The sequence below is a fragment of the Astyanax mexicanus genome, unplaced genomic scaffold (assembly GCF_023375975.1).
Source record: "Astyanax mexicanus isolate ESR-SI-001 unplaced genomic scaffold, AstMex3_surface scaffold_36, whole genome shotgun sequence".
NCBI classification, from domain to species: domain Eukaryota; kingdom Metazoa; phylum Chordata; class Actinopteri; order Characiformes; family Acestrorhamphidae; genus Astyanax; species Astyanax mexicanus.
Window position 1 is genome coordinate 1540090 of NW_026040046.1, and position 25851 is coordinate 1565940.

Sequence of the window (25851 nt, forward strand, 5' to 3'; positions counted from 1 at the left end):
AAAAATCAGGCCAAAGAGTCTAAAAGCGGAGAGGGTGCGCATTTCTAGCACCGAAAATTGGGGCAAAGAGTTTAAAAGCAGAGAGAGTGCGCATTTCTAGCGCAGAAAAATGGGGCAAAAACTCTAAAAGCAGAGAGAGTGCGCATTTCTAGCGCAGAAAAGGGGCCAAAGAGTCTAAAAGCAGAGAGAGTGCGCATTTCTAGCGCAGAAAAATGGGGCAAAAACTCTAAAAGCGGAGAGAGTGCGCATTTCTAGCGCAGAAAAACGGGGCAAAGAGTCTAAAAGCGGAGAGGGTGCGCATTTCTAGCACCGAAAATTGGGGCAAAGAGTTTAAAAGCAGAGAGGGTGCGCATTTCTAGCGCAGAAAAACGGGGCAAAGAATATAACAGTTGCCGTAATTAAGGAGTTTAATATTAAGAGACACTGTCAAAGATAAAGATAGTAAGTCAAGTAAAATGGTGTGTAAATGAAATAATCTTTAAATGTATTATTTAAAGTGGTATATTTCATTATTTGTTTTATTACAGAGTCTGTGGCCCGTGACTTTAAATATATTTCTCCTTCTGGCCTCCAACAAAAAAAGTTTGGACACCACTGGTCTACAGTATATAGAACCTGCTGAAGGCCTAAAATTTCAGTAAAGTACAGATTAAGAGCCCTATTTTAGAGATCTGTAGATGAGCTCTCAGTCACACACTGTGTATGACGGGCTCATTGCGTGGCTCAAAGCGAAAAGGTAAAAGAAGTAATCATGTTTGTGTTTTGGGAATAACATGAAATAAACCAGTTAGTGTGTCACTTTCTATTCCCTTTAACAGCCAGGCGCGCTTCGACTTTGGCAGATTGCCATTGGCACATATACCTGGAGGTGTTTTCAGCAGAAGAAACTGACCTGCTCATATACACATTAAATCTTATTTTATTTTGTGTTATATTTATTGTTTTCCGTAACCAAAATAGCAATATGCCAAAAATGTACCTAAACACACCTTATTTTGAGACCACCACGCCCATAAACGTAGATAGATTCACAAGCACCTTTGCTAATTATACGACACAGGCTGAGAGCATGAAGATAGACTGTTGTTGGGGTGTAAAATGTCATGATTATAATTTGTTTGGACAATATATTTCCAAGTTGCCAAGTAGTTGTGAAAAAATATATTATTGTCTTTTTATGAACATTAAATGCCACTGTATAATAATGTTTTTACACATTACAGTTAAGGATCAATGCACTTTTAATTATTAAGCATATTCAGATTTTGAGCGTTAAATATTAAAATGTCTAAATATCCTAAATAAATAAAAACACTGTTTAAGTCTACATACCAGCGTGAGCACATTAATGAGCTTTCCTCTCCAAACACAATTACTAATATTAAGGTCAAGTTATTGGATGTATGTATTGTTATAGATTGTAAAATAAGTTGATAATGTAATTTTTGTGACAGGCCTAGTACATATATTTCTAAATAATCCTTAAGCACAGTAATGAAATGCAGTTACTCAAGAATTTAGCTTAAAACAACCAAGAGTGGATCAAGAAACACATGCAGGGTCTTGGGTCAAATGCTGGTCAAGCTAATCTCTGTTCCTCTCCTTCACCTTCCTTCAGGCTCCAGGATTGGCCCTCGCTGCAGCTGTCGCTCATAATGGCTGACATGTCTGTGTCCCGGTCCTGCCCCCTACCCTTCCTGAGGGGGTATATAAAGCTTGCAGAAGAGGTTTTGCTCCCCTGGCAGTCAAAATGAAACTCCTGCTCCCGCTCTCCTGCCTGCTCAGCCTGCTGGCCCTCACCACCGCAGGTATGAGTCTGTCATTTTGTAAATAGGATTTTTGTGTGTGTTTGTGTGTGCTTATGAGACAAGTCAAATTATATAATAGATATATATTATATGTTAGATAATATAATAAACCCACATGTCCTGGGATAGTTCTTGTACAGCTTTGGAGGAAGGTTGGAGGATGTTTCAGGATGGTTGGTTTGAATCAATAATAAGATCCACTTAAATTGACATTAGTGTTGTAGAGCCCCTACTGTACTACCATTATAGATTTAATAGTACACTACATCCTAGACGCTACATATACACTCTGGACATATTTGACAAAATACATAAAGCTACCAAATCGATTTTTCCATAGCAACTGTTTACACCAATAAGAGTAAGCGTCTTTGGCTGAGCAGGTCTTCAGGGTCGAGTGTGGGTGAATGCTGAAAGAGCAGAGTGCAGCTGAAGGTTGTACAGACCGCTGATCTGACACATGAACAGCTTTACCCATGCACTTGAGTGTATTTGGGCCAGAATTGCAGGACTTCCGCGCTTGTTTTTTCTCCTATACTCATATATAAAGTATATGGTGTATAAAGCTTATGCGTGTTATGTGAATTACACACAGATTATACACATGCAGGTTTGTATTTCTCTCTTGGTGGGCTGTACCATGTCCCTCTCTGTTACTATATGGTAAATCTAACTGTCAGGGTTTTTTAGCCTCTCAGTGCAAGGCTGCTAACCCGACGCTCGCTCGCATTTGATTAGCATTTATTGTCATTTTAAAAAACAGAAGTTCCTCCTAAATCAGATCTGGAACAGTCCTCACCCCGGACCTGTGGTGCTGTTATGTGTGTTTTGCCAGTGCACACGGATGGCATGTTTGTAAGGTGATAGTGTGCCGTTATGTTGCTGATTCATGGAAGTCATACGTGAGTCTCTGATTCAGGCTTGCGCTCGGTACTCAGCCATATGCCTGTATGTATTTAATGGTTTGTGTACATTTGAGAACAGGCAAACCTTCACGTGGTATCATGAATTTGGAGTTATGGGATGGCAAAATAAAGAAAAAATTGGTTGTACATAAACTAGAATTTAGACACCTACAAATTACTAAATTCAGAGGAATATTAAATTACACCACTGAATTCTTGAAGACAATTTGGAATAGCATTGATTATATAATTAATGGCTATTTAATAGTATATAGAGGTTTGAAAATTAAAGGCACACCACTAAATCCATAAAGATCTTATTCTCGTGTACTCAAGGTACAGTTGCAAGAAAGAAAAAGTATGTGAACCCTTTGGGATTATACTTTGATTTCTGCATAAATTGGTCATTAAATGTGTTCTGATCTTCATATAAGTCACAACAATTCACAAACAGAGTCTTAAACTAATAACAGACAAAAAAATATGTTTGCATGTCAACAATTCTTGATCGTAGGTCTTCTGAGAGCTCTGAGCTTCTGTTTACATCAAGCAATGCTTCTTAAAAACAGCAAACTGGTGTGTGTGTGTGTGTGTTTGTTTTTGTTATAGGACAGGGCGGCTTTAACCAACACATCCAATCTCATCACATCCTGCCTCCAATTAGCTCTTAGAAAAGTCATTAGTCTAGGAGTTCACATACTTTTTCCCCTCACTGTGAATATTAACATGTTGTGTTCAATAAAACCATGCAAACATATATATATATATTTTGTGTGGGATTAGTTTAAGCAGACTGTGTTTGTCTATTGTTGTGACTTGATGACGATGAAGATCAGAACACATTTAATCACCAGTTTATGCAGAGATCCAAGTCATTTCAAATGGTTTACATACTTTTTCTTTCACCTGTATGTGTTTTAAGTAATACTACTGTAGCATATTGAAAGAATGGGAAGTCACACCTATGAAAAATGTCTAATCGGTTTTGCATAAACAAGATTTTGGAGTCCTATAAATCCAGCAACTTAAACTGGAAAACTAAACTAAAAAAAGACATTAAATTATTGAAGAAGCCTTTCTATATTATTAATGACATAAGTATTAAGTTATATAACCATAGAATGATGGATTAATGGGAGGTCAAACTTTTGGTTTTGCATAAACCAGAATGTAACATGCTGAGTTATTGTGTGGGGGCACCCAAATGACTAGCACCGGCCCAGGCTATATAGTATTTATTTGCTCAGTAACAAATCATGAACCTAGTGTTTACAGGGTTTTTAAGTTACACAGTTACACAGGACTACATCAGTTTTATCGGCCCTAAAATAGAACCCTGTGGGACACCACAAAACCTGAAAAGCTACAGAGCTATACAGTTGTTTTTACAATAACAAGATTATGAACCAAGGGTTTAAAGGATTTTAAGTATCACAGGTAAGTTAAAACATGTATACTCTAGCAGAAAAATAACAAAAACAGGCAGAAGTCCACCCACGCAGGACTGCCCTCATTTACTGTCATCAGTTTCATAGGCCCTAAAATAGAACTCTGTGGGATGCCACGAAATCTGGAAAGCTGAATGATTATGCAGTACTTTTTGCTCTACAGTTAATAACAATTGGGTTTAAAGTCGTTACGTTTTGATACTGCAGCAATATTATCAGCAGAAATAACGAAGGAAGTAGCAAAGGATAAACACAGGGGTTCAACAAAGAAACTGAAAATGTCATCATTTTAATGTGGGATTTTAGGTTTCATGGTTAAATTGGAGCAGCCTGGTGTTCAATCTTCATTAATTGCACATTGCACCAGTAAGAGCAGAGTGTGAAGGTTCAATTAGCAGGGTAAGAGCACAGTTCTGCTCTAAATATTACAATGCACACAACATTATGGGAGACATACCAGAGTTCAAAAGAGGACAAATTGTTGGTGCACGTCTTGCTGGAGCATCTGTGACCAAGACAGCAAGTCTTTGTGATGCATCAAGAGCCACGGTATCCAGGGTAATGTCAGCATACCACCAAGAAGCACCAACCACATCCAACAGGATTAACTGTGGACGCTGTAAGAGGAAGCTGTCTGAAAGGGATGTTCGGGTGCTAACCCGGATTGTATCCAAAAAAACATAAAACCACGGCTGATCAAATCACGCAGAATTCAATGTGCACCTCAACTCTCCTGTTTCCACCAGAACTGTCTGTTGGGACAGTAAATGATTGTGGTCTAAAACCAGGTACTTCAGTTTAATTATCCAACCCCTGTACTTTGTTACTTAGGTAGAAACGTTAGTTATCTATTCTTTACTGAAGTAATTATTTTTCAGAAGACTTCTACCCTCTACATTTTCACACAATTATTTAAACTTTCTACTCCTTATTATTTAAAAACAGCCTCGTTACTCCTATTTCATTTCAGCCTGTTTTCATCTTGGCTTCTTATTGTTAAAAAAAAACTCTCCATCCAGATAGAGTGAATCTGATTGTTGTTGGATGAGAAGTATAAATATATATCATTCCAACACCCTATTGGTTTATATGATCCATCACACCTGCATATCTATCTATCTATCTATCTATCTATCTATCTATCTATCTATCTATCTATCTATCTATCTATCTATCTATCTATCTATCTATCTATTTAAACACACAAAGGAGAAGCAACCACTTCCACCCTCAGTTCACCCCTCACACACACACACACACACACACACACACACACACAGACTCCCTGCAGCTGCCGTCGCTCCGGCACTGTCTCAATCAGGATTTATTTCCGTCCTGCTGGCCTTGTAGGGACATCACACACACACACACACATATTCACACACCTTTATTTAAACAGGGGGCCTGGAGCCCCTGTGTGGTAGTAGGGACAGTTTTAGCACCAGGGGGCTTTCCCCACACACCCCCAAACACACCACTGACAAATAGAAGGCGATACATCTGGTCTCATGTTCCACATTCTTCAGCCACACCAATCAGAGCGGTGCGCTGTATACTCAGATAATGTATATCACACTATAACACTGCAGCTGATATACATTACAGTGTGTACATTATTTTACTTTGTTATTGGAACAGTGTATATATCATTTACTCAGATCAGTACAGTTCTCTTCAGTTGGATCACACATCACTATATAATAATAGTCATTCCCTGGATTTAGTTTTTTTACAGGGGATTTATGATTATGTTTTATGTGATGTTTCTTCTCCTCTTTCTTATAAAGCTGCTTCATGACTACACAAATACATTTTACTTAGGTTGCAATTTAGTTATTAACAGTAATAATAGTGTAGTGTGATTAATACCCTGCGTACTAGATCCTTTTTACTGTATTATAATATATTGATGCTTTTTAAACTAGAATATTGTAATGAGTTAATGAGTTTAACTGAAAGTTCTAATGGAGAAAATAAACACTTGTGTAGCTCCATATTCCACCTTTAACAGTTTGAAAAGAGGAAACGTGCCACCAGCTGTGTGTGTGTGTGTGTATGCATGACCACATGAGTGTGTGAGAGAGAGGGGGAGAGAGAGAGAGTGGGGGTAGGGGGGAGAGAACATAAACTTTAGCATAAATGTGTTTTATCTCTAAATAAAACTGCTAATGCGTCACCAGGCTCTGTTAATGTTGTCACGTGATTGATTTGTGTTAAAAAAAATGCATCTCTTCTTTTAAAAAGATCCACTATTGTTTTGAATAGAAAATTACCAGAACCATTTTTGCTTGATACACAAACAGTGATTAAAAATACTAAAAACTATCATTTTATCTGGTAAAGGGTGAAATGAAAAATAACTAAAATAAACATTTCGTCTCAAGTATCCATTTTTGGTAGATTTTTAGTTTAACGCATAATTTGAACAGACAAATTGACCAATAGAAATTTTCCAAAATAACCTGAAATACATTAACTTTGAATTAAAAAGGTTTTATCTCTCTCCTGTGAAGTTATTGTTTTGGAGATGTGGACATGTTTTTATTGGACAGTAAATAAATGTTGTCTATGTGTCATAAGGCTGTTTTTCAAAAATGTGCTTTTTATGCAATTAATGAATAAAAAGTCATGTTTGTGAAAATACTATCATGTGAAAACATTACATCTGCTCTTTAACCCCCCCAAAAGAATAGCTTTAGAGACCAAGCGAGTCGGGAGGATTCTGTCACTAAGGAGTGACTGTGTGTGTGTGTGTGTGTGTGTGTGTGTTTGTGTATGACTATAATACAGAGAGACAATACAGTCTGTGTTTCTGCATTCTGTAAGTGTCTCAACTTGCATATCACATATGAGTGCAGTTATATAAACAACACCTCTGTCTATTATCACTTTCATTATATGTGTGCTTTTAACAAGTTAGTAAAAGCTGTGAAAATGGAGGAATTCCAGAAACCAATTCTGTAGCAGACTGTGGCTCTGTTTCCACAAGAAATGATCACACAGCCCCACAGCACGATGAACCACCAAACTTTTACTATGGGTAGCAAGAGTAGTTCTTGGAATGCTGTGTTCTTTTTCCTCCATGCATACCGTCCTCCAAATAACTAAGTTTTAGTTGTTATTAGTCTACAGAAACTTATTCCAAAATAAAGCTGACATTGTGGCATGTTCTCAGAAAAGGCTTCTTCTGCATTTCTCTCCCACACAGACTCTCCTTCTGCAAAGTGCACTGAATAGTTGAACGATCCACAGTGACTGGTCTGTGGGTTGAATATGACTGTTTTCACCATACTTTTCCTCTGATTATATGAGATTTTTCAGTGGAAACTGAGATTTGAGCTTTTTGTTTCCTTCCCCTAAACCATGATGTTTAACAATCTTGTTTTCAGGTCATTTGAGAGTTTTGTTTTGAGGCTTCCATGTTTCCACTTTTCAGAAAAGATGCAAAGAGGAGAAAAACTTGCAGTTGGCTACATTAACACTTTCTCATAACTGTATTCACCTGTGTATGTAGGTTAAGGGTCAATGAGCTTACCAAACAAACTTTGTGTTCAATAATTTGTGCAAAAGTTATTGAAATGTAAAACGACAAGGGAGCCCAAATTTATGCACCTGCCTAATTTTGTTTTTAAAAAATTGTACACTTTCTGCAAATCCTATAAACTTCATTTTACTTCTCAAATATCACTGTGTTCTTCTGACATATGATATATTTAACTGAAATTGCTATTCTAAACAACCAACGATTTATAAAGGAAAATCATGAAAATTATCAGGGGTGACCAACATTTTTCATACCACTGTATACAAACTCTTAAACTTGAAAATATTAACCTAATAAATACCTATCAGATTAGAGGGAAACGAATGGTTTTCTCAGTGACCAGGTAAAGAACCACTAAATCAATTAAAGGGTTCTATTCCATCGAGTAAAGAACCACAGAATTTTTATAACGATGCCCAGAGTAGAATGGTAGCAGTAGTGGGTGTCAGATAGGCACAGAGGGCTGTTCTTATGTAAGCAGTAACAGTGATCTACTCCACTACCATTACTGTACCAGCAAGTGTGCGTGAGTGTGTGGACAGCACTGTCCAGTTATATCAGCAGGGGTTCACGAGAGAGAGGGCGAGATAGACAGAGTGAGTGTCTGCGTGAGAGGGAGAGAGAGAGAGAGAGAGAGAGAGAGAGAGAGGCCGGCTTGGTTGCGAGGCCTTGTCTGTTCAATTAGAGACTTCGGAGGAACACTTAAGTCAGGCAGCGAGCCCTTTTACGAGGTCAGAGATCTAAGTGCACTGTTTGAATGCCAGAGGTGAGACGGTTCCTCTGAGCTCACGCGGGTCTCAGTGCTGCCCTCTGCTGGAGAGAAGAGCCTGTGATGTGCACTTGATCCAGATTAGCACTTCATGTTGTTTTTAAAGAGTCTCTAAGTGTTCACTGGAGTGATAGATCACCATTATTCACACCTGTTCCACTGGGTTGAGATATGCTCACTGTGAAGACAATACATATGATTTACATCATTTTTATCACCAACCAAACCATTCAGTGATCCATTCATTCAGTGCCTTGTGTATAGATACACTGTCATCACTGATCATGCTTGCACAGTCTAATTACATAAGAGCAGCTCTATTTGATTGTTTTCTAAATTTTTTATATCTGGCCTTGACTTACACATTTTCCCTTAACTGCGGTCTCCAACTAACGGTTTAGACATCGCAAATTGTAAACAAGTAATTGTGTACCAATAAACAATACTAAATTTATAATACATTTTTTTTTTACCATTTCCTCCCTGTTATCTGTAAATCCCCCATCACTAGTGATGCTACAACACAAGGAGGGTGAAGACTAGCACATGCCTCCTCCAATACATGTGATCAGCCACCAGTCAAACTGCTGCTGATGCAGCACTGCTAAAAAGCCAGCATGTTTGTAGGACAGCACAGCGACTCAGATCTGATACATCAGCTCACAGACGCCTCGTGCTAATCGACATCACCCTAAAGGGTGCTAGAAAGGGGAAAGAGGGAAAATGGTATTTAGTGTAGATAAAAGTTGATTCAAAGTGCACACTCAAAACTGCCCGGTTTTTGAGTGTTGTCATAATGTATATTGAAATGAGAAACTTTAATTAGAACAGCAAGGAGCTACTCACATGTTATCTGTGTCCCAAAATGTTATCTGTGTCCCAAATCTTCGGCCCCAGCCAAGCTAGGCTGTATTTCTCCACCACTAGATCATGAAAGCTTGTTCCACTTCATATACAGCCAAACAATGGAGACGACACTGAGCAGTTTTGAGGACGCAGTGTATCCTTCAAAGCCCTTGGTTAAGGGCATTGCACAATCTGAAGGGAAAAAAATAACAGGACCACATACACTGTGAGTGTAAATGGTGGGAAACGAAGCCTCCAGAGCCTGTCATCAGCAAGGACAGGGAAGCTGGTCAGAGTTAATGGGAAGATAAATAGAGCTAAATACAGGACAATCCTGAAATAAAACCTGTTGGAAGGTGCAAAAGACTTGAGACTGGTCATGAGATTTACCTTTAAGCAAGGCAATGACTCTAAACATACAGCCAGAGCTACAGTGGGATGATTTAGATCAAAGAATATTCATGTGTTAGAATGAGGCAGTCAAAGTTCTGACCTAAAACCCATTAAATGTCCAAAGACATGATGAAAATTGCTGTTCACAGACGCTTTACATCTAACCTGGCTGAGTTTCAGCTGTTTTGTAAAGAAGAATGGGTAAAAATGTCCAGATGCACACGCTGGTAAAGATATACTCCAAAAGACTTGCAGCTGTAATTGTTGTGAAAGTGGTTCTACTAAGTATTAATATCAGGGGATGAATACTTTTGCATGTCAAACTTTTCAGATTTTTATTTGATAAAAAATTTAAAACCCCCTTTAATCCTCCATCACTATTGCATTATTGTCTTGTGTCTCTTGTCTCATGTATCTCTATGTTTAGTGTCTCTCATTCTTTTATTTTTATAATCTTTTATATTTTTAATATTTTTATTTTGCTGTAACTTTTGGGAAGGAGGATAGCGTTATTTTAGTCCTCTGTATGTCCTGTACATACAGATACAAAGCAGTATTGACAATAAAACTACATGAATTGACTTGACTTATGACTTGACTATGAGTTACGTTTGTGGTTGTCAGGTGACAAAATGTGAAAAGGTTCAAGAGGTATGAATACTTTTGCAAGCCACTGTATGATGGCATAGAAATGTTTCACCACTTTCTGTTAGTACAAAATGATTTAATACATTAATGTTTAATTAGTGTACTAACCTCCCAAATCAGCACTGTTAGTATTAGTAAGATTAGTATAGAGTCTTATAGTTTTAGTGTGTGGTACACATTAATATTAGAGATGCAACATGATAATCAACCTGGATAAGAGGGGGTGGGGCTGACTTTACACGTATCAGAGGAGGCATGCACGCTTCTCCTCATCCTCCAGTATCCTGAACATTACGAGTGATGGAGTGGCTAAATTGGCTCAGCTAACCTGGGAAAACAATAGGGTTAAAAACAAGAATAAAAAAGGTGAAAAGGACAATATTTGATATCAACAGGTGAAAGATGTAATTACACAAATCTGCAGAAGCTTAGGTCTTCCCTCATCCACACACTTACAGGAGTTAGAAAACTAGAGATACAAAGTTACTGACACTTCTATTAGCATGCGGTGTGTGTGTGGTGTCGGGTGCGAGCTTAACCCTTCTCTGGTTACCCCCTTCCCCCAACACACACACACACACACACACACACACACATACATAAACAGCACTTGCTGTTCTCACTCCCAGCCAGCTCTCTCTCTGCTATTTCAGGAGCTGATTCACACCAAGGGCATTTGGCACCCATGACGAAGCTCATCATCAGAGCTGAATCACTGAGGCAGACCGTCACCTCACACACACACACACACACACACACACTTTCAACATCAAAGCATCTCTGTTAATAAAGGCTGCATTGTTTTGTTGTTTTGCGCCTAAGCTGTAGCTATGATTGGAAGTACAATTAAAGCGATTAAAAGTCCGCCTCCAGTCTAAACCTTTGATCTTGCGGGTCTAATGCGGTGTGCAAGTTGTGTCTGTGTGAGAAACGAGAGATTTTACCTTTTGAGAACCGCCACGTCAACCTAGATTTAGCTGAAATTAGAAACTAGTGTGAACACAGGGTTGTTAACATGATGTCCACGAACCCACCTTGTCAGAAAAGTATGTTGCCTCTCCAAATTATGAAAATGATCAATTGACAATATCACATATTTTACAGGGTTCTTCTCCAGTGATGTGGGTCTGAAAGGTAGATAGATGGTAGCTGGCATTGCTGATCTGCATCTGTCATATGAAAAATTACCTCACGCTAAATAATGTTTAGTTCTTTATTAAGAAAAATGAACAGGGCTCTGAATGGCTCAAACACTGCGTCACCATCAGCAGCCGGAGCAAGAGAGCACAAGTCCTCATCCTCCTAGTGTTGGGAGCAAATTAAGTGAAAAGAAATATGCATAATATATGGACAATGCAAATAGACAAAATATAATTGCAATAGGTTGAACTAACCTAAATTAGGGAGAACCTTTTTTCTTATTCCTTCATGCAGAATTCTTTCAGCTATGTGATATTTGATAGGTTTCCATGTAATATCACCCCACAACCTCTTAACAGCATTAGGTTCTGAGGTTTGATCTGAACTATTTATTGATTTACCGATAAGTTTTCAGTCATTGTCATGTTGCATGCCCCCCAGATTCAGATTTCAGATTCAGTTTTTAGAGAGATGATACTCTAATACAGAGAAGAATTCAATAGTGGATTATTTGACGCCTTATAGTAGGCATGAGTTTCTGTGCTTACATTCCCGGTTCAATCTGTGCCACATGTCTTCTGTTTCTGTGACAAAAAAACCCTGGATTCATCTGATCTGTCCGAAGCAAAGAGGTGCAGAGGTTCTGGTCTTTGTTAAGGTGTTCCTGCAGCCCTGATGTCTTTCAGTTCCTCCCTGAAAACTGAAACAGCTTATTTCTAAGTACTCTAGGATCATTTTTAATTCGTTCTCAGGGTCATCTGCATCTACAACCTTCTTTGTAAAAGCATCAGAGAGCTCGGTGGATCTGGCCATAGTGATCCACTTACTACAACAATAAAAAAATCAAACAACTCAAACTAATCCATGGTTTAAATAAGAAGGTTAAATAAGTTGGTCTAATAATCTGCAGCTGATGTGCTGCACCTCATTCTAATTTCAGACATTTTAAGTAGTAAAAACCTGTGGGTTTCCCAACTTTATCCTCACAAGAAAATAGCATTTCTATTGATTCCATTTTATAAATAATGTTTAAAATACAGTTTTTTAGTATGTGTTTAGTTTAAATGTACACATAATTATCTATATTCAGAAAGACAAAGGATTTTATGGAGCGACCTGCTTTTTGTAAATGAATGGCAGCCTGTGAACCGTCTAGAACTCTCTCTATGAACTACTGTGCTGGCAGCACACCCAGAGACGCCTCCGACGCTCCTCGGCCTGTGCCGTGAAGTCGAGAAGCAGACTGTCACTATGCAGAAGCATCTCTTTATAGCCCTAGACTGAAACTAGACTCAAGCTTCGTTACCCAGACATACATTCAACACACACACACACACACACACAGCGTCCTATTCTCCGCTGTTTATTAGTTGGGCTAGGGGGTCACTGCCCAGGTCCCAGTAGTCCAGTTATATGTCATGGCATTTAGACAGTGCACAGTATCATGTTCTTCACAACATCATAAAAAACTGAACAGTCAGTCTTACTGAAATGAAGCGCGTGGTTTCGACGATTTGTTCACTGGGTTAGCAAAGCTGTTGCTGTGTGTTTTCATTTAGTCCACAATATGCCATTATTTCAATTTGTTTATAAAATTAATTCCATTTAATTGTAACATAAAACACACCCTAGACTGCTGCAAAACTGGGCGCATGCAGTTATGTAAATGATTACATGTAAACACTAGATATCCCACAAAAGGGCAAAAATCCCCTATAAAAAGTCCTATCCAGACAGGATTAGTTTCTCAGGGGGATATCTGTGGAAATATTTCACACTTTTACTCAGTGATAAAACTCTTGCATCTGCACTGCAAATAAAAAAATCAGAAGGGCTAGTGAGACGTCGCGTTGTCACGTGATATTAGGTTTTGCACATGGAGCACGCTGGCGGCGTCTAAGTGCTCTTAAAGACAATAATTCAAAAGTACAGTTTACAATCACAAAGTGTGAAAGTCTGTATGAAAACACATCTGTGAGCTGTGTCCCGCCATCAGTGCCTCGTTTAACTGGGTAAAGTGTAATCAGTCTGCGTGTTTTTCTTTTTTTTGCAGATTTTTTGTTTTATTCTCCTCCTGGTATCGTTCTCTCAGCTAGAGATGAATTGGAAATGGTTCAGTAGCTCCTCCATTTCCACTTTCTTTTGTGTTTACGTGGATCTCCGTGGAAACGCGCGCCCAAAGTGTAATTACGGTGTGCGGCAGTGGACAAATAGCTATTTAATTAAATACAAGGTGACGAAACTCAGAGATGTGCGTCCGGACAGGACTAAAATTACTGGATGACCAAGAAGTTCAGCGAAAAACAGCAGATAATTCAGCCTGTAATTTTCTCAGAGGACATCTGGGAAAGACACATAAGCCCTATCTGGATGGGATTAGTTTCTCAGGGGGTTCTGGGTAATTTTCTCTTTTATGGGGGTTTTTATCCTCTGTGATTTTATTCCCGTTTGAAACGACCATGTATGTGTTTATCTCAGGCGTCCTCTGTGAGAATTACAGGCTGAATTACCTACTGTTTTTCTCTGAACTCCGTTTTAGTCCCATCTGGACAAACATCCCTGAGTTTCATCACCTCAGAGATCCGTGTAAACCGTGTGAAACAACTTCCACACTTTGTGGTTGTGAACTGTGATTTCCTATTGTTGCTGATATTTGGCTTCGCCTAAAACTGAAATAAGAGTCAGTGTCTCTTCTCTGCTCCAGCGTCTTAGAGTGCCATTGTGCTCCGTGTGCAAAACCTTATATCACGTGACAACACAATGTCATGTGACAGAGAAAGCTAAAAAACTGGTCCTACTGTTTTTTCAGTTGCAGTCAGGATTTGTATCACTAAATAGACGTGTGAAATATTTTTTACAGACGTCCCCCTGAGAAACTAATCCAGTCCAGACAGGGCTAAAGGCTACTTTTGGGTAGTGTAACTCTTGGTGAGAGATCTCGGAATGCTAGACACGCAGGGGTTGGAGAATGAAACTGAAACTGTCATCATTTTAGTGTGGGATTTTAGGTTTCATGGCTAAACTGGAGCAGCCTGGTGTTCAATGTTCATTAATTGCACATTGCACCAGTAAGAGCAGAGTGTGAAGGTTCAATTAGCAGGGTAAGAGCACAGTTCTGCTCTAAATATTGCAATGCACACAACATTATGGGAGACATACCAGAGTTCAAAAGAGGACAAATTGTTGGTGCACGTCTTGCTGGAGCATCTGTGACCAAGACAGCAAGTCTTTGTGATGCATCAAGAGCCACGGTATCCAGGGTAATGTCAGCATACCACCAAGAAGAACCAACCACATCCAACAGGATTAACTGTGGACGCTGTAAGAGGAAGCTGTCTGAAAGGGATGTTCGGGTGCTAACCCGGATTGTATCCAAAAAACATAAAACCACGGCTGATCAAATCACGCAGAATTCAATGTGCACCTCAACTCTCCTGTTTCCACCAGAACTGTCCGTCACCACAATCAATTATTGTGCTCTAAAACCAGGTGTTTCAGTTTCATTCTCCAACACCTGTACATCTACAATGCATTCAGAGGAATTTTGTCTCTTTGATAGATTTTAAAAGTAACAGGATGGGTGTTTTTATGAATCTGTGACAGTCAGTTACTCCTAGTAGTGTCTGTCATGTAAAGTTGTTGGTTTGTATGTACTGTATACGTTTTTATTGGACAGCTATGTTATGCTTAGCATGTTCGTTCTTTTGAGTGGCCATTTATAGCACTGTACATAAACTTTATATAATTTTTATTTTATTATTATTTTATAGTTTGAGTTTTTTGTGTTTTTTGGTTTCTTTCAGTGGCACATGGTCTTAGATTGATTAATTATCTTTTACATTTCCTTTCATTCCTCTCATCTACCATACTTTACTGTTCATTTTAACACTCTAAAGGAGGTTTTCCTTTTCTGAGTCTTCGTTCTTCTTCCTCGGGAAGTTTGTTCTTATACAGTACCAGCCAAAAGTTTGGACACACCTCTTCTCATTCAGTATGTTTTCTTTCTTTTTACGATTTTTATATTTTAAATTTAATGTTGTAGACAATAAAGCTATACAGGGACACGTGATATTATTCTGCAAACTGTAAAAAGTGTTAAACAAACCAGCTTATGTTTTATACTTTAGATTCTTCTAAATGCCACATGTATCTCTGAGGACAGATCTGCACACTCTTGGTATTTTAATCTCAGTGTCTTCATGACGGAGAGTCACCTGGAATAGTTTTCTCTGAGTCTTGAAGGAGTTTCTGGAGGTGCTGAACAATAGCTGCTGCTTTTCCTTCACGCTGTGAAGCTCCAGCTCATCCCAATTAAATCACCTCAAATCAACATCTCAGTTCATCAGCTTTAAATCAGGGGATTAATGTGGAGGACAAAAACATTTACATTGTATATTATGTATTGTTTCCCTTTGTTCCTTTTATGTTTTTAATATTAATCTACAATGTATACAATACATTAAATAATGAGATCCAAATTTTGACTGGTACTGTAAGTTTTGGTTCCTCAGAGTAGTTTGTCCTCAGTTTGTAATGCCCTCAATGAGGTTCTTCTATTGAGTCTTAATTCTTCTCAGTGGTTATTCCACATTCTCAGGAAGTTTTGGTTCTTCTCAGCAGTTCCTCTTTACGTTCTTAAAGAGATTAGAATATGCTTTTAATACTGGAACTGTGCATAATCATCATTACAGTGTCAGTCAAATCCACGTGATGGAAAGTGAAGTCACTGCAGACTACACTGTGATCCAGAGACATTCATTCCAAAGACAAATTGTCCCAGACCATCAGGATCATTTGGGTCACTCCATGTTGTGTCATGAGACAAATGTGCGCTGGCCTCGGCACCAGCCGTCTATTTTGATCCGAAGCAGATACAAAGACGTCACTGACACAATGCCAGTGGTCAGGTGACGGTAAGAGAGCGATGGATTTGACGTTGTCTCTTTTCCGTTACCTTGATCTCTTTCCGGGTGTTAACATGCTGAAACACAGATACCACAAAGACCACAAGGACGTGGTCAGCAACTGGTCAGAGGCAGGAGCCAGTTGTGGTCTATGTGGTATTAATAAACTAGTTAATAAACTAAGTTAAAATGCATTAAAGAGAGCAGATTGAGTGAGAGAGACTGGAAGCTCTTTTAGCTCTATTCCAGATAACAGAGGATGTTACAGTGAGGTTAGCCTGTAGCGTTACAGGAGTAATGTTTCAGGAACATTCTAGGAACATGGAATATAAAGGTGTGCATCTCTCTGTTATTAGAACATTCTCACATAACATTTCCAACAAGAGGAATATAGAAACGTTATGAAAATGTTAATATTAGCATTAGCAAAATTAAATCATTGATAGAAGTCAAGTCAAGTAGTTTTATTGTCAATACTGCATATGTACAGGACATACAGAGAATTGAAATTACGTTACTCTCCTTCCCAATTTTACAGCAAGTACAGATAATAGATATAATAAAGGAGAGAATGGGAGACACTATGAGTACAATACAGCAGAGACACAAATAGACATGCATGAGACAAAAACAAGGTGCAGTGGTGTGGGGGAGGAATAGATATATAAATATAAGTAAATAAGTAAAAATAGATATATAATTATAATATAAAAGAGTGGGAGACACTATATGTTCAATACAGCAAGATACAATAAACATACGTAAGACAATAGTGCAATATTGATGGTGATTGAGATGGAATGACAGTAAAAATAGTAAATAACAGTAGTGCAAATACGGTATATGGTATATAGCTTAAGGCTGGTAAAGTGAATGGGTGCGTAAGTCCTTAAAGTTCACAGTTTAATTAAGTGGAATTAAAGTGCGTATTGACAGTGCAAGTATATCAGTAGTGCAGGTGTTGTGTAGTGCAAGTCCGTTTGGAAGGGACCAGTACTTTGTGCATTGTAGTGCAGAGTTTCAGTACTTTATTAGTGGGGGGGTTCAGGATGCTGAGTGAGTGTGTGCTGGGGGCAGGATTGGGATGGGGGGTAGAGCAGGAAGAGAGTTCAGCATCCTCACAGCCTGATGGATGGGGCTGTCTCGCAGTCTGCTGGTCCTCGCCCCGAGACTCCTCAGTCTCCTCCCTGATGGCAGCAGGCTGAAGAAGCTGTGTAGTGGGTGGGAGGGATCTCCTGCCAGACGGAGGGCTTTCCGTGTGAGGCGGGAGCTGTACAAGTCCTGAAGGGAGGGGAGAGAGGTGCCAACAATCTTCTCAGCTGCTCTCACGATGCGCTGGAGGGTCCTGCGGCAGGATGCTGTGCAGGCCCCGTACCACACGGTGAAACAGCTGGTCAGGATGCTCTCGATGGCCCCTCTGTAGAAGGTGGTCATGATGGGGGTGGGGGCTCCAGCTCTTCTCAGCTTGCGGAGAAAGTAGAGACGCTGATTTGCCTTCCTGGCCAGTGACGCTGAGTTGGTGCTCCAGGAGAGGTCCTCTGTGACGTGCACACCCAGGAACTTGGTGCTGCTCACCCTCTCCACGGCAGTTCCGTTGATGAACAGAGGGGTGTGCAGTGTGTGAGTTCTCCTGAAGTCCACAACAATCTCCTTGGTCTTCTCTGTGTTCAGAGAGAGATTGTTGTGTTTGCACCAGGAGGCCAGGCGGCTCACCTCGCTCCTGTAGTGTGACTCATCGTTGTTGCTGATGAGACCCACCACCGTCGTGTCATCCGCAAACTTGACGAAGAGGTTGGAGGTGTGTGCTGGTGTGCAATCGTGGGTCAGCAGAGTGAACAGAAGGGGGCTCAGCACACATCCTTGGGGAGCCCCTGTGTTCAGTGTGGTGATGCTGGATGTGCTGCTGCCAACCTGCACTGCCTGTGGTCTTCCAGTCAGGAAGTGTAACAGCCAGTTGCACAGTGAAGTGCTCAGCCCCAGACTGTCCAGTTTGTGTATGAGCTGTTGGGGGACGATTGTGTTGAATGCTGAGCTGAAGTCAACAAACAGCATTCTGACGTAGGAGTTCTTCTTGTCTAGGTGTGTGAGGGCTGAGTGGAGAACAGTGGAGATGGCATCATCGGTCGAGCAATTTGACCGATAAGCAAACTGGTAGGGGTCCAGGGAGGGAGGGAGCAAAGACTTGATGTGATGCATGACTAGTCATTCGAAGCACTTCATGAGGATGGGGGTGAGTGCAACCGGACGATAGTCGTTGAGACAGGATGGCGATGCCTTCTTAGGGACAGGGATGATGGTGGTGGCTTTGAAGCATGTGGGAACCACCGCCTGACTCAGAGAGGTGTTATAAATGTCAGTATAAACCTCTGCGAGTTCCCAGGCACAGTCTCTCAGCACACGGCCAGGAATGTTGTCAGGCCCAGGAGCTTTCCGAGCATTGATCCTGCTGAATGCTCACTTTACACTGTCTGGGGACAGCGTCAGCACCTGGTCACCAGGAGGAAGGATGGATTTCTGGGCGGGTGTGTTGTTGAGTGGCTCGAACCTTGCGAAGAATCCATTCAGGTCGTTCAGCAGAGATGTGTCGCTGTCACAGGTCTGTGGATGTGGTTTATAGCCTGTGATAGACTGGATACCCTGCCACAGGTTCTGTGTGTCTCTGCTGTCACTGAAGTGTTGGGAAATCTTCTTTGAGTACAGCCTCTTAGCTTTCCTGATCCCGCGGGACAGGTTGGCCCTGGCTGTCCTTAGGCCTGCCTGGTCACCTGTTCTGAAGGCTGCATTTCTAGCCTTCAGGAGCTTGTGGACCTCTCCTGTCAGCCATGGTTTCTGATTCGCTCGAACAGTGACGGTCTTGAGGTCGGTTACATCATCAGTGCACTTGGTGATGTAGGCAGAGACAGTTTCTGTGTACTCCTGAATGTCTGTGGAGTTGTTGTGGGTGGCAGCCTCTCTGAACATATTCCAGTCTGTTGTGCTGAAACAGTCCTGAAGTGCCTCTGAGGAACCCTCTGGCCACACTCGTACCTGCTTAAGAACTGGTTTGGTGACTTTAACCAGTGGTCTGTAAGCTGGCATTAGCATAATGGTGAGGTGATCAGAGGCTCCCAGGTGGGGGAGGGGGGAGGCTCGGTAGGCTCCTCTGTGTGTAGTAAAGACCTGGTCCAATATGTTGTTTCCCCTGGTTGGAAAGTCTATGTGTTTAAAAAGTCCAGAAAACACACTCTTTGGGTCTGCATGGTTGAAATCTCCAGCCAGAATGAGTAAAGCATCTGGGTGCGCTGTCTGCTGTTCACTGATGTACTGGTACAGTTCATTCAGTGCTTCACTCACGCTGTTGTTGGAGGTCGGAGGGATGTAAACAGCAGCGATCAGCACGGCGGAGAAATCTCTCGGTAGAACCTCCAACTCCTCTCCAGATGCCAACCTTACACGCATTGCAAAATTGAAAAGATAGTGGTAAATGACGACGAGCCTTACTCTGTAGCTGATCAGTGAATATATATGTTTCCAAACGTCTCTACTGCGCTAGTGGTGGTGGTGGTGGAAAATTACGCAGCTATGATTAGTAAACTTTACTAAAGCTCATTGATTATTTGTTCAGCTGAAAAGTAGCCAGTGCTGTTGTATATACCTGGCAACCATGAGTGTGGAAATGGGACTGAGGGAATGTCGGTGGGCAGATTCGGGGCTACAACCCAAACAGATTAGCGTGACATACCGCACAGTTCAAACAGGAAAATACTGGCTGAAGCTGTGCTGACAAGAGCTGGCAGTGCTTAAACTCAGCATGTTAAATATAATACTATATTAATTATAATCGGTATAATACACTGGTACTTTAACCCTCTGCTTTATTATAAAATATTTAACTCCCAAATTAGGCTATTTTAAAAAAGTATCTCTATTTTTGATCACTTAATCTGCTGCCTTTCACAGATTCGGTGAGTGAGGTGCCTGACAGTGAGCCACTGATGCGTCTGCAGCTGCAGAAGAAGGGTGACCGGTTCCCGTGCTGTGACGGCACGGAAGAAATTACTCAGAGCTCCTCCAACGACACGCCCGCACCCGAACGAACCGTCTGCCAGCCTTGCACCGCCGGCCCGCACCTGGACACGCCTGCCAGGGGGGAGGCTGTAAGCAGTGAGGAGGTGGGGGAGGAAGAGGAAGCATCTGAAGGGCTAGGTGAAGAAGAGTCTGAGCAACAGGAGGAGGTTGTAGAGGAGTCTGAGTATCAGGGGGGGTTTGGGGTTGAAGCAGTAGCTGCAGAGGTAAAACCTGCAGAGACAAGCAACAGAAACCCAGGAGAGATGATGGCAGACGCTGCACCTATCCAAGAGCCCAACCCACCGCTCATACTGGAGGCTGAGCTTGAGGAAGTTGAAGGAACAGTCACTGAACAGGAGGCATCGCCTGCACCTTCTGACACTCCTGTGGAGAAACCTACAAAGAAAGCAGCAGCTAAAGGCTCTGGAAAAGGTAGCATTTCAGTAATGGGTTTTAGTAAAGTTTCTTTCTTTGCTGTTTATTATTTACATTTACATTTATGGTATTTCGTGCACACCCTCATCCAGAGTGACTTACAACAGTGCTTTGTTGTACTTCAAAATACTCATAGCTAGTTCATAGAGACTGGGATCAGGAGATACACCAAGCTTTGATCATGTTTATTATATACACTACAGTGGTTTGCAATTGGCACCCCTGGTCAAAATGACTGTTAGGCCCAATCCTATTTCACATCTTGGCCCATCCACTGGTCCTAAGTCCTGTTAGGCTGAAGGGGTATGGGGAAGTGCTACTAGGGCTACATGACCCTTCAAACTGAGATTCTTTCAGAAGCACACTTTAAATTGAGGGCATAACACAACCCACAAACATTTTCCTTGGAGAAAATTACAATATAAACTATATAACCATTGTTTAATGTGTGGTTTTAGTGTTTTATGGCCATTTCATTCATAACAAGTATTAAACAATTGACAGTAGAACGTCTGGCTAGATTTCCTGTTCTACCATAAATGGTGCAAAAGACAGCAGAGGTTGCATTATTTAAGGTGGAATGGGAAATTTAGCTACCTAGCTAGCTAGCCCACTTAAATGGTCCAACAGACAGCAGAGACTGTATCATTTAAGGTGGAACGGTAAAATAAAATAAATGCTATTGAAAGCTAAATTTAGCTCCCCATCACAGAGGTATTATTGGTGGGACAATAAGAATTATTTGCTGAAGCACTTGCTCCCTTTTGAAGACATACCATGCCTTAAAGATTACTAGTTACCCAGCAGCTAGGTTGCTGAACTTCAGCACTCCATTCCTATCACATCAGCCCGGCAGGGTCGCTTACAGGATCTTAAAAAGTTGTCCTTATTCTTGTAGATTTGAGCACTCAAATAACTTTGACAGAGGTCTCAGACCTGTAAGGGTCATGGCTTGATTACAGTCATCAATAAGAAAGGTCAGGTGATGTAATTTTTTAAGCTTTATGATTATCTTTACTCCTCTAACCTTGTCCCAAGAAACTTCCAGCCATGGGCTCCTCTAAGCAGCTGCCTAGCACTCAAGGATTTTATTGCATTCTAAATACTATAACATTGTGAGTAAAGACTTTTTTCAGCAGCAAAACCAGTGTTATACTATCTCCCAGGGACTCCACTGGGAACCAGTGTCACTCCCCAACACACACTCATGGGAAGTTGAACTCAATGTGAAGGCCACAGTTATGCAGCTGGTGTTCACTAGGTGATAATTAGATGCTGGTGAATGTACTATGTAGATTCCATAGAAAGACCTCGAGCTTGGATTTCACACTTTGAAGAACCAGAGCTGCTTAGTAAGTCTGCAGGCCCACAGATGCCGCATGTGTCAGGGTAGGAGAGTGTTGATGGCGCTGCAGAAGAGAAACTTCTCGTCCTACCTGCCCTCCGTGCTCTAGAACCCGACACCCCGGTCAAAAGTGCCCCTGCAAATAACCCCAATCCAGAAATAAGCTCACCAGAAATAGCCAGCGAGACCTACTGGACCCACGGCCACTAATAACCTCATGTTCCAAGTCTTGCTGCAGGACAGTGGCTTAGTTTACATAACCATTTTTAACATTAACTGTTTTTTTTAATGACGCAAATGATAATCATGGGTATAGCAATTCAGAAATAGCGGCAGGTGGACTGTTGGTTTGGCCAGAAATGATCAGCAACAGCTACTTTAGACAATAGGGCTCTGACTAGCTCAGCAAGAGATGGAATCCCAGATCATGCTTTTCCGGCATCAGCAGCCAGAGTCTGAGAGAGCACAATTGGCCATGCTTTCTCTAGGAGGGTCGATGGTGCTCTCTCTTTTAACCCCTCCCATTGTAAGGCTGGTTGGCACAGGCATCTGTGGGCTGATGTATCAGTGCTGAGAATCTGGTGCTTTCCTCTGAGAATGTTGGTTGCCTAGTGATGCTGCTTCGGTGCTAGTTGAAAAGGATCTGTAGGCTGGCTCAGCTAAATTATGGAGAGAATTGCGTATTTTTTATGTTTTATTTTATTTGGTTTAATTAGGAATGGTAACTTGTCCTACGCATATCAAGCTAGCAGTCCACTAAGTTATTAGGCCAATAAGAAGCTTCATGCACTCCAACAATGAGGTCAAGTCAGTGTTTCTCTGGAGACATTGTGCAACATAGAACAACAATACAATAGATAGCAAACAGATGAGCAACATAGATCTATAATATTACAATAAATACAATACATACATCTGACATTAGAAAACAGGACAGTGCAGTACCGATACGACACAATCTAAATGTGTGTGGTGAGGATAAGATGCAGAGATGTGTAACATATTATATCATTAGGTCATACATGATCACAGCTGTTACTGAGTTAGAGGATATACAATACTTAATGGATAAAACATTTGCAGCAAATATTGCTAATAGGGTACAGTAATGGGGGGGGGAGGGTTTAATACAGTCTTTGTGCCTTGTCCCGGGTTCTCGGCAGCACACACACTTCTGTTTTGTCTGTGATATCATGATGTAACACTTTACAATAAGCAAAAAACAGGAACAAATGGGAAGTTATATCTTAACTAATTATTACTTACACTGAATAAAACCTGCCTGTAGTCTGCTGCTAACCTCGGCCTGCGCTGCTGAACCAGCATTAGCATTAGCCGCTAACTGCACTAAGCGCTAGCACACCATTCAGAGGCGAGTACTGAGGTGAGTTCAGAGGCGGACTGTAGTCTGCATGTTTACTGTGTTAAAACAAGTTACGTGGGATGAAGCGCAAGCTATATCACTGTGGCGGTTAGCCACAAATGCTAATGCTGCTGCACTCAGCCTTAGTGTAAATCTGGAAATCTAAGCTTACTGTTAATAAATGGAAGCACATTACTTACCTAAATAAACAGTTTTCAGGAGAGAAATCTGTGTAGACTAACATACCGCGCTCGATTGACTTTGAAAGAGATTTATTTTAAGAATTACAGTTTGGTTTACATAGCTTAGCTTTACTTAACTAAATTACACCACCCAGCTGCGAGACCTGCTGAATTAGAAGGAAAAATGGCGACACCCCTGTTCCTTACTAGTGTTGCATAATGCGCCTTATAATCTGGTGTGCCTTATAGTGTGATATGCTAATAATTAATTGAGAAATTAATTTTAAAAATTGTAATGATTAATAATAATTAATTGTAATCATTATTAATGTCAATGTTAACATGTGTCTATTAATAATCATTTGAGCCTACCAAACGTTCTGTAAGAAAAGAGCAATAACTTTTCAGTCTACTGATTCTGATTATATATGGTATATCTTAACTTTTGCACAAGCCATATTGGTGATGATATGTACTGTATTCTCCTTTTTTTACTGCAGAGGAGACAACATCAGAAGGGGTCAAGATGAGGGACCGGTCTCACATCGACAACACACTTCATCTTTCCACAACTAAGCCATCGGAGAAGTTTACAGGTTGGATAAACAGCAAGAACACACCATTAGTGATTTGTTCATACATTATTTTGTTGGGTGGCACCTCCATTCGTTAGCAGGACTGAAAAGCAAAAGTACTGGGTGATATTTTTAAATATTATCATCATATTTGAACACAAGGAAATTCAAGACCATTGTTACCCTTCCCAGGAGAGATTGACCAACAAAGATCACTCCAAGAGCACTCCAATAGTCTGCAAGGTCACAAAATAACTTCTAAGCAACTAAAGGCCTTTCTCTTCCCCAATGGCTAATATTACTGTTCATGAGTCCACCATCAGGAGAACACTGAACAACAGTGGTATGTATGGCAGGGCTGCAAAGAGAAAGCCACTGCTCTCCATAAAGAACATTACTGCTTGTCTGCAGTTCAGTAAATATCGCATAGACAAGCAAGAAGGCCATTGTATGAATGTTTTGTGGATGGTTGGACCAAAATATAACTTTTTTGGTTTGAATGAAAAATGTTACGTTTGGAGAAACGAAAACACTGCATTCCAGCATAAGTAAAACATGGTGGTGGTAGTATGGTAGTGTTTGCTGCATATGGTGGGGAGGCTTACCTTCACTGATGAAACAATGAATTTTGAATTATATCAGAGAATTCTAAAGGAAAATCTGTTCATGAAGACAAAGACCGTAAGCACACAAGTCTAAAAATAAAGCTAATGTTTTGAAATAGCCAAGTCAAATGTCTGACCTTAATTCAATTGAAATGTTGTGGAAGAACCTGATATGAGAAGTTAATGTGAGGAAACCCACAACATCCCAGAGCTGAAGTTTTTCTGTATGAAGGGATGGGATAAAATTCCTCCGAGCTGGTGCGCAGGACTGATCAACAGCTACCAGAAACCTTCAGCTGCAGTTATTGCTGCAAATGGGGATCACACCAGATACTGAAAAACAAAGCTTCACATGTTTTTATATGTAATATTAAATCATTTTCCTCAATGAATAGCTGACCAATACTATATTTTTGTCTCATTTGATTAACTGTGTTTTCTTTATCTACTTCAGCACATGTGTGAAAATCTGAAGATGTTTTAGGTCATTTTAATAAAAATATATTGAAAATTCTAAAGGGTTCACAAATTTTCAAGCACCACTGTAAATGCATGATAGTATACACTGACATGCCACATGTCACGGAACTGGAACTAGTATCTTGTGTCATGACTTTTGCCACATCCAATGAAAGCTAAAGACAGCTGCACTGCTCTGTGGGATCTGCATGTCCGGCCTCCTGCTCTGAATCTGGCTGTGCTGCTTGTCTGTATGCATGGATAATTCAAGCCAGAAGCTGCTGGTCATGATCATTATGCCTTCATAATGGCTTTCATGACATATTTCCAGTAAACATGTGACAGGGTGGATCAGGGAATGTTAAATAGCCCACAAAAAAAATGTAATGTCTCATCCATCTGGCACTCACTATCAGTCCTCACTCAAACTTACGG

At 40.6% G+C, this 25851-nt stretch overlaps 1 protein-coding gene across 2 annotated transcripts in view; it reads left to right on the forward strand.

Moving 5' to 3' along the window:
- Positions 1 to 1698: 1698 nt before the first annotated feature.
- wu:fb80c09 (sarcalumenin) overlaps positions 1699 to 25851 on the forward strand; it is a 36858-nt gene continuing 12705 nt past the window's right edge. Inside the window, exons 1-3 of one of the 2 annotated variants that reach the window (XM_049473275.1) lie at positions 1699 to 1808; positions 20345 to 20884; positions 24278 to 24373. In XM_049473275.1, the coding sequence (XP_049329232.1) occupies positions 1751 to 1808; positions 20345 to 20884; positions 24278 to 24373 (694 nt within the window). In that variant the 5' untranslated portion in view covers positions 1699 to 1750. The remainder of the gene's footprint in view (positions 1809 to 20344; positions 20885 to 24277; positions 24374 to 25851) is intronic. The other variant, XM_049473276.1, reaches the window with a different exon arrangement.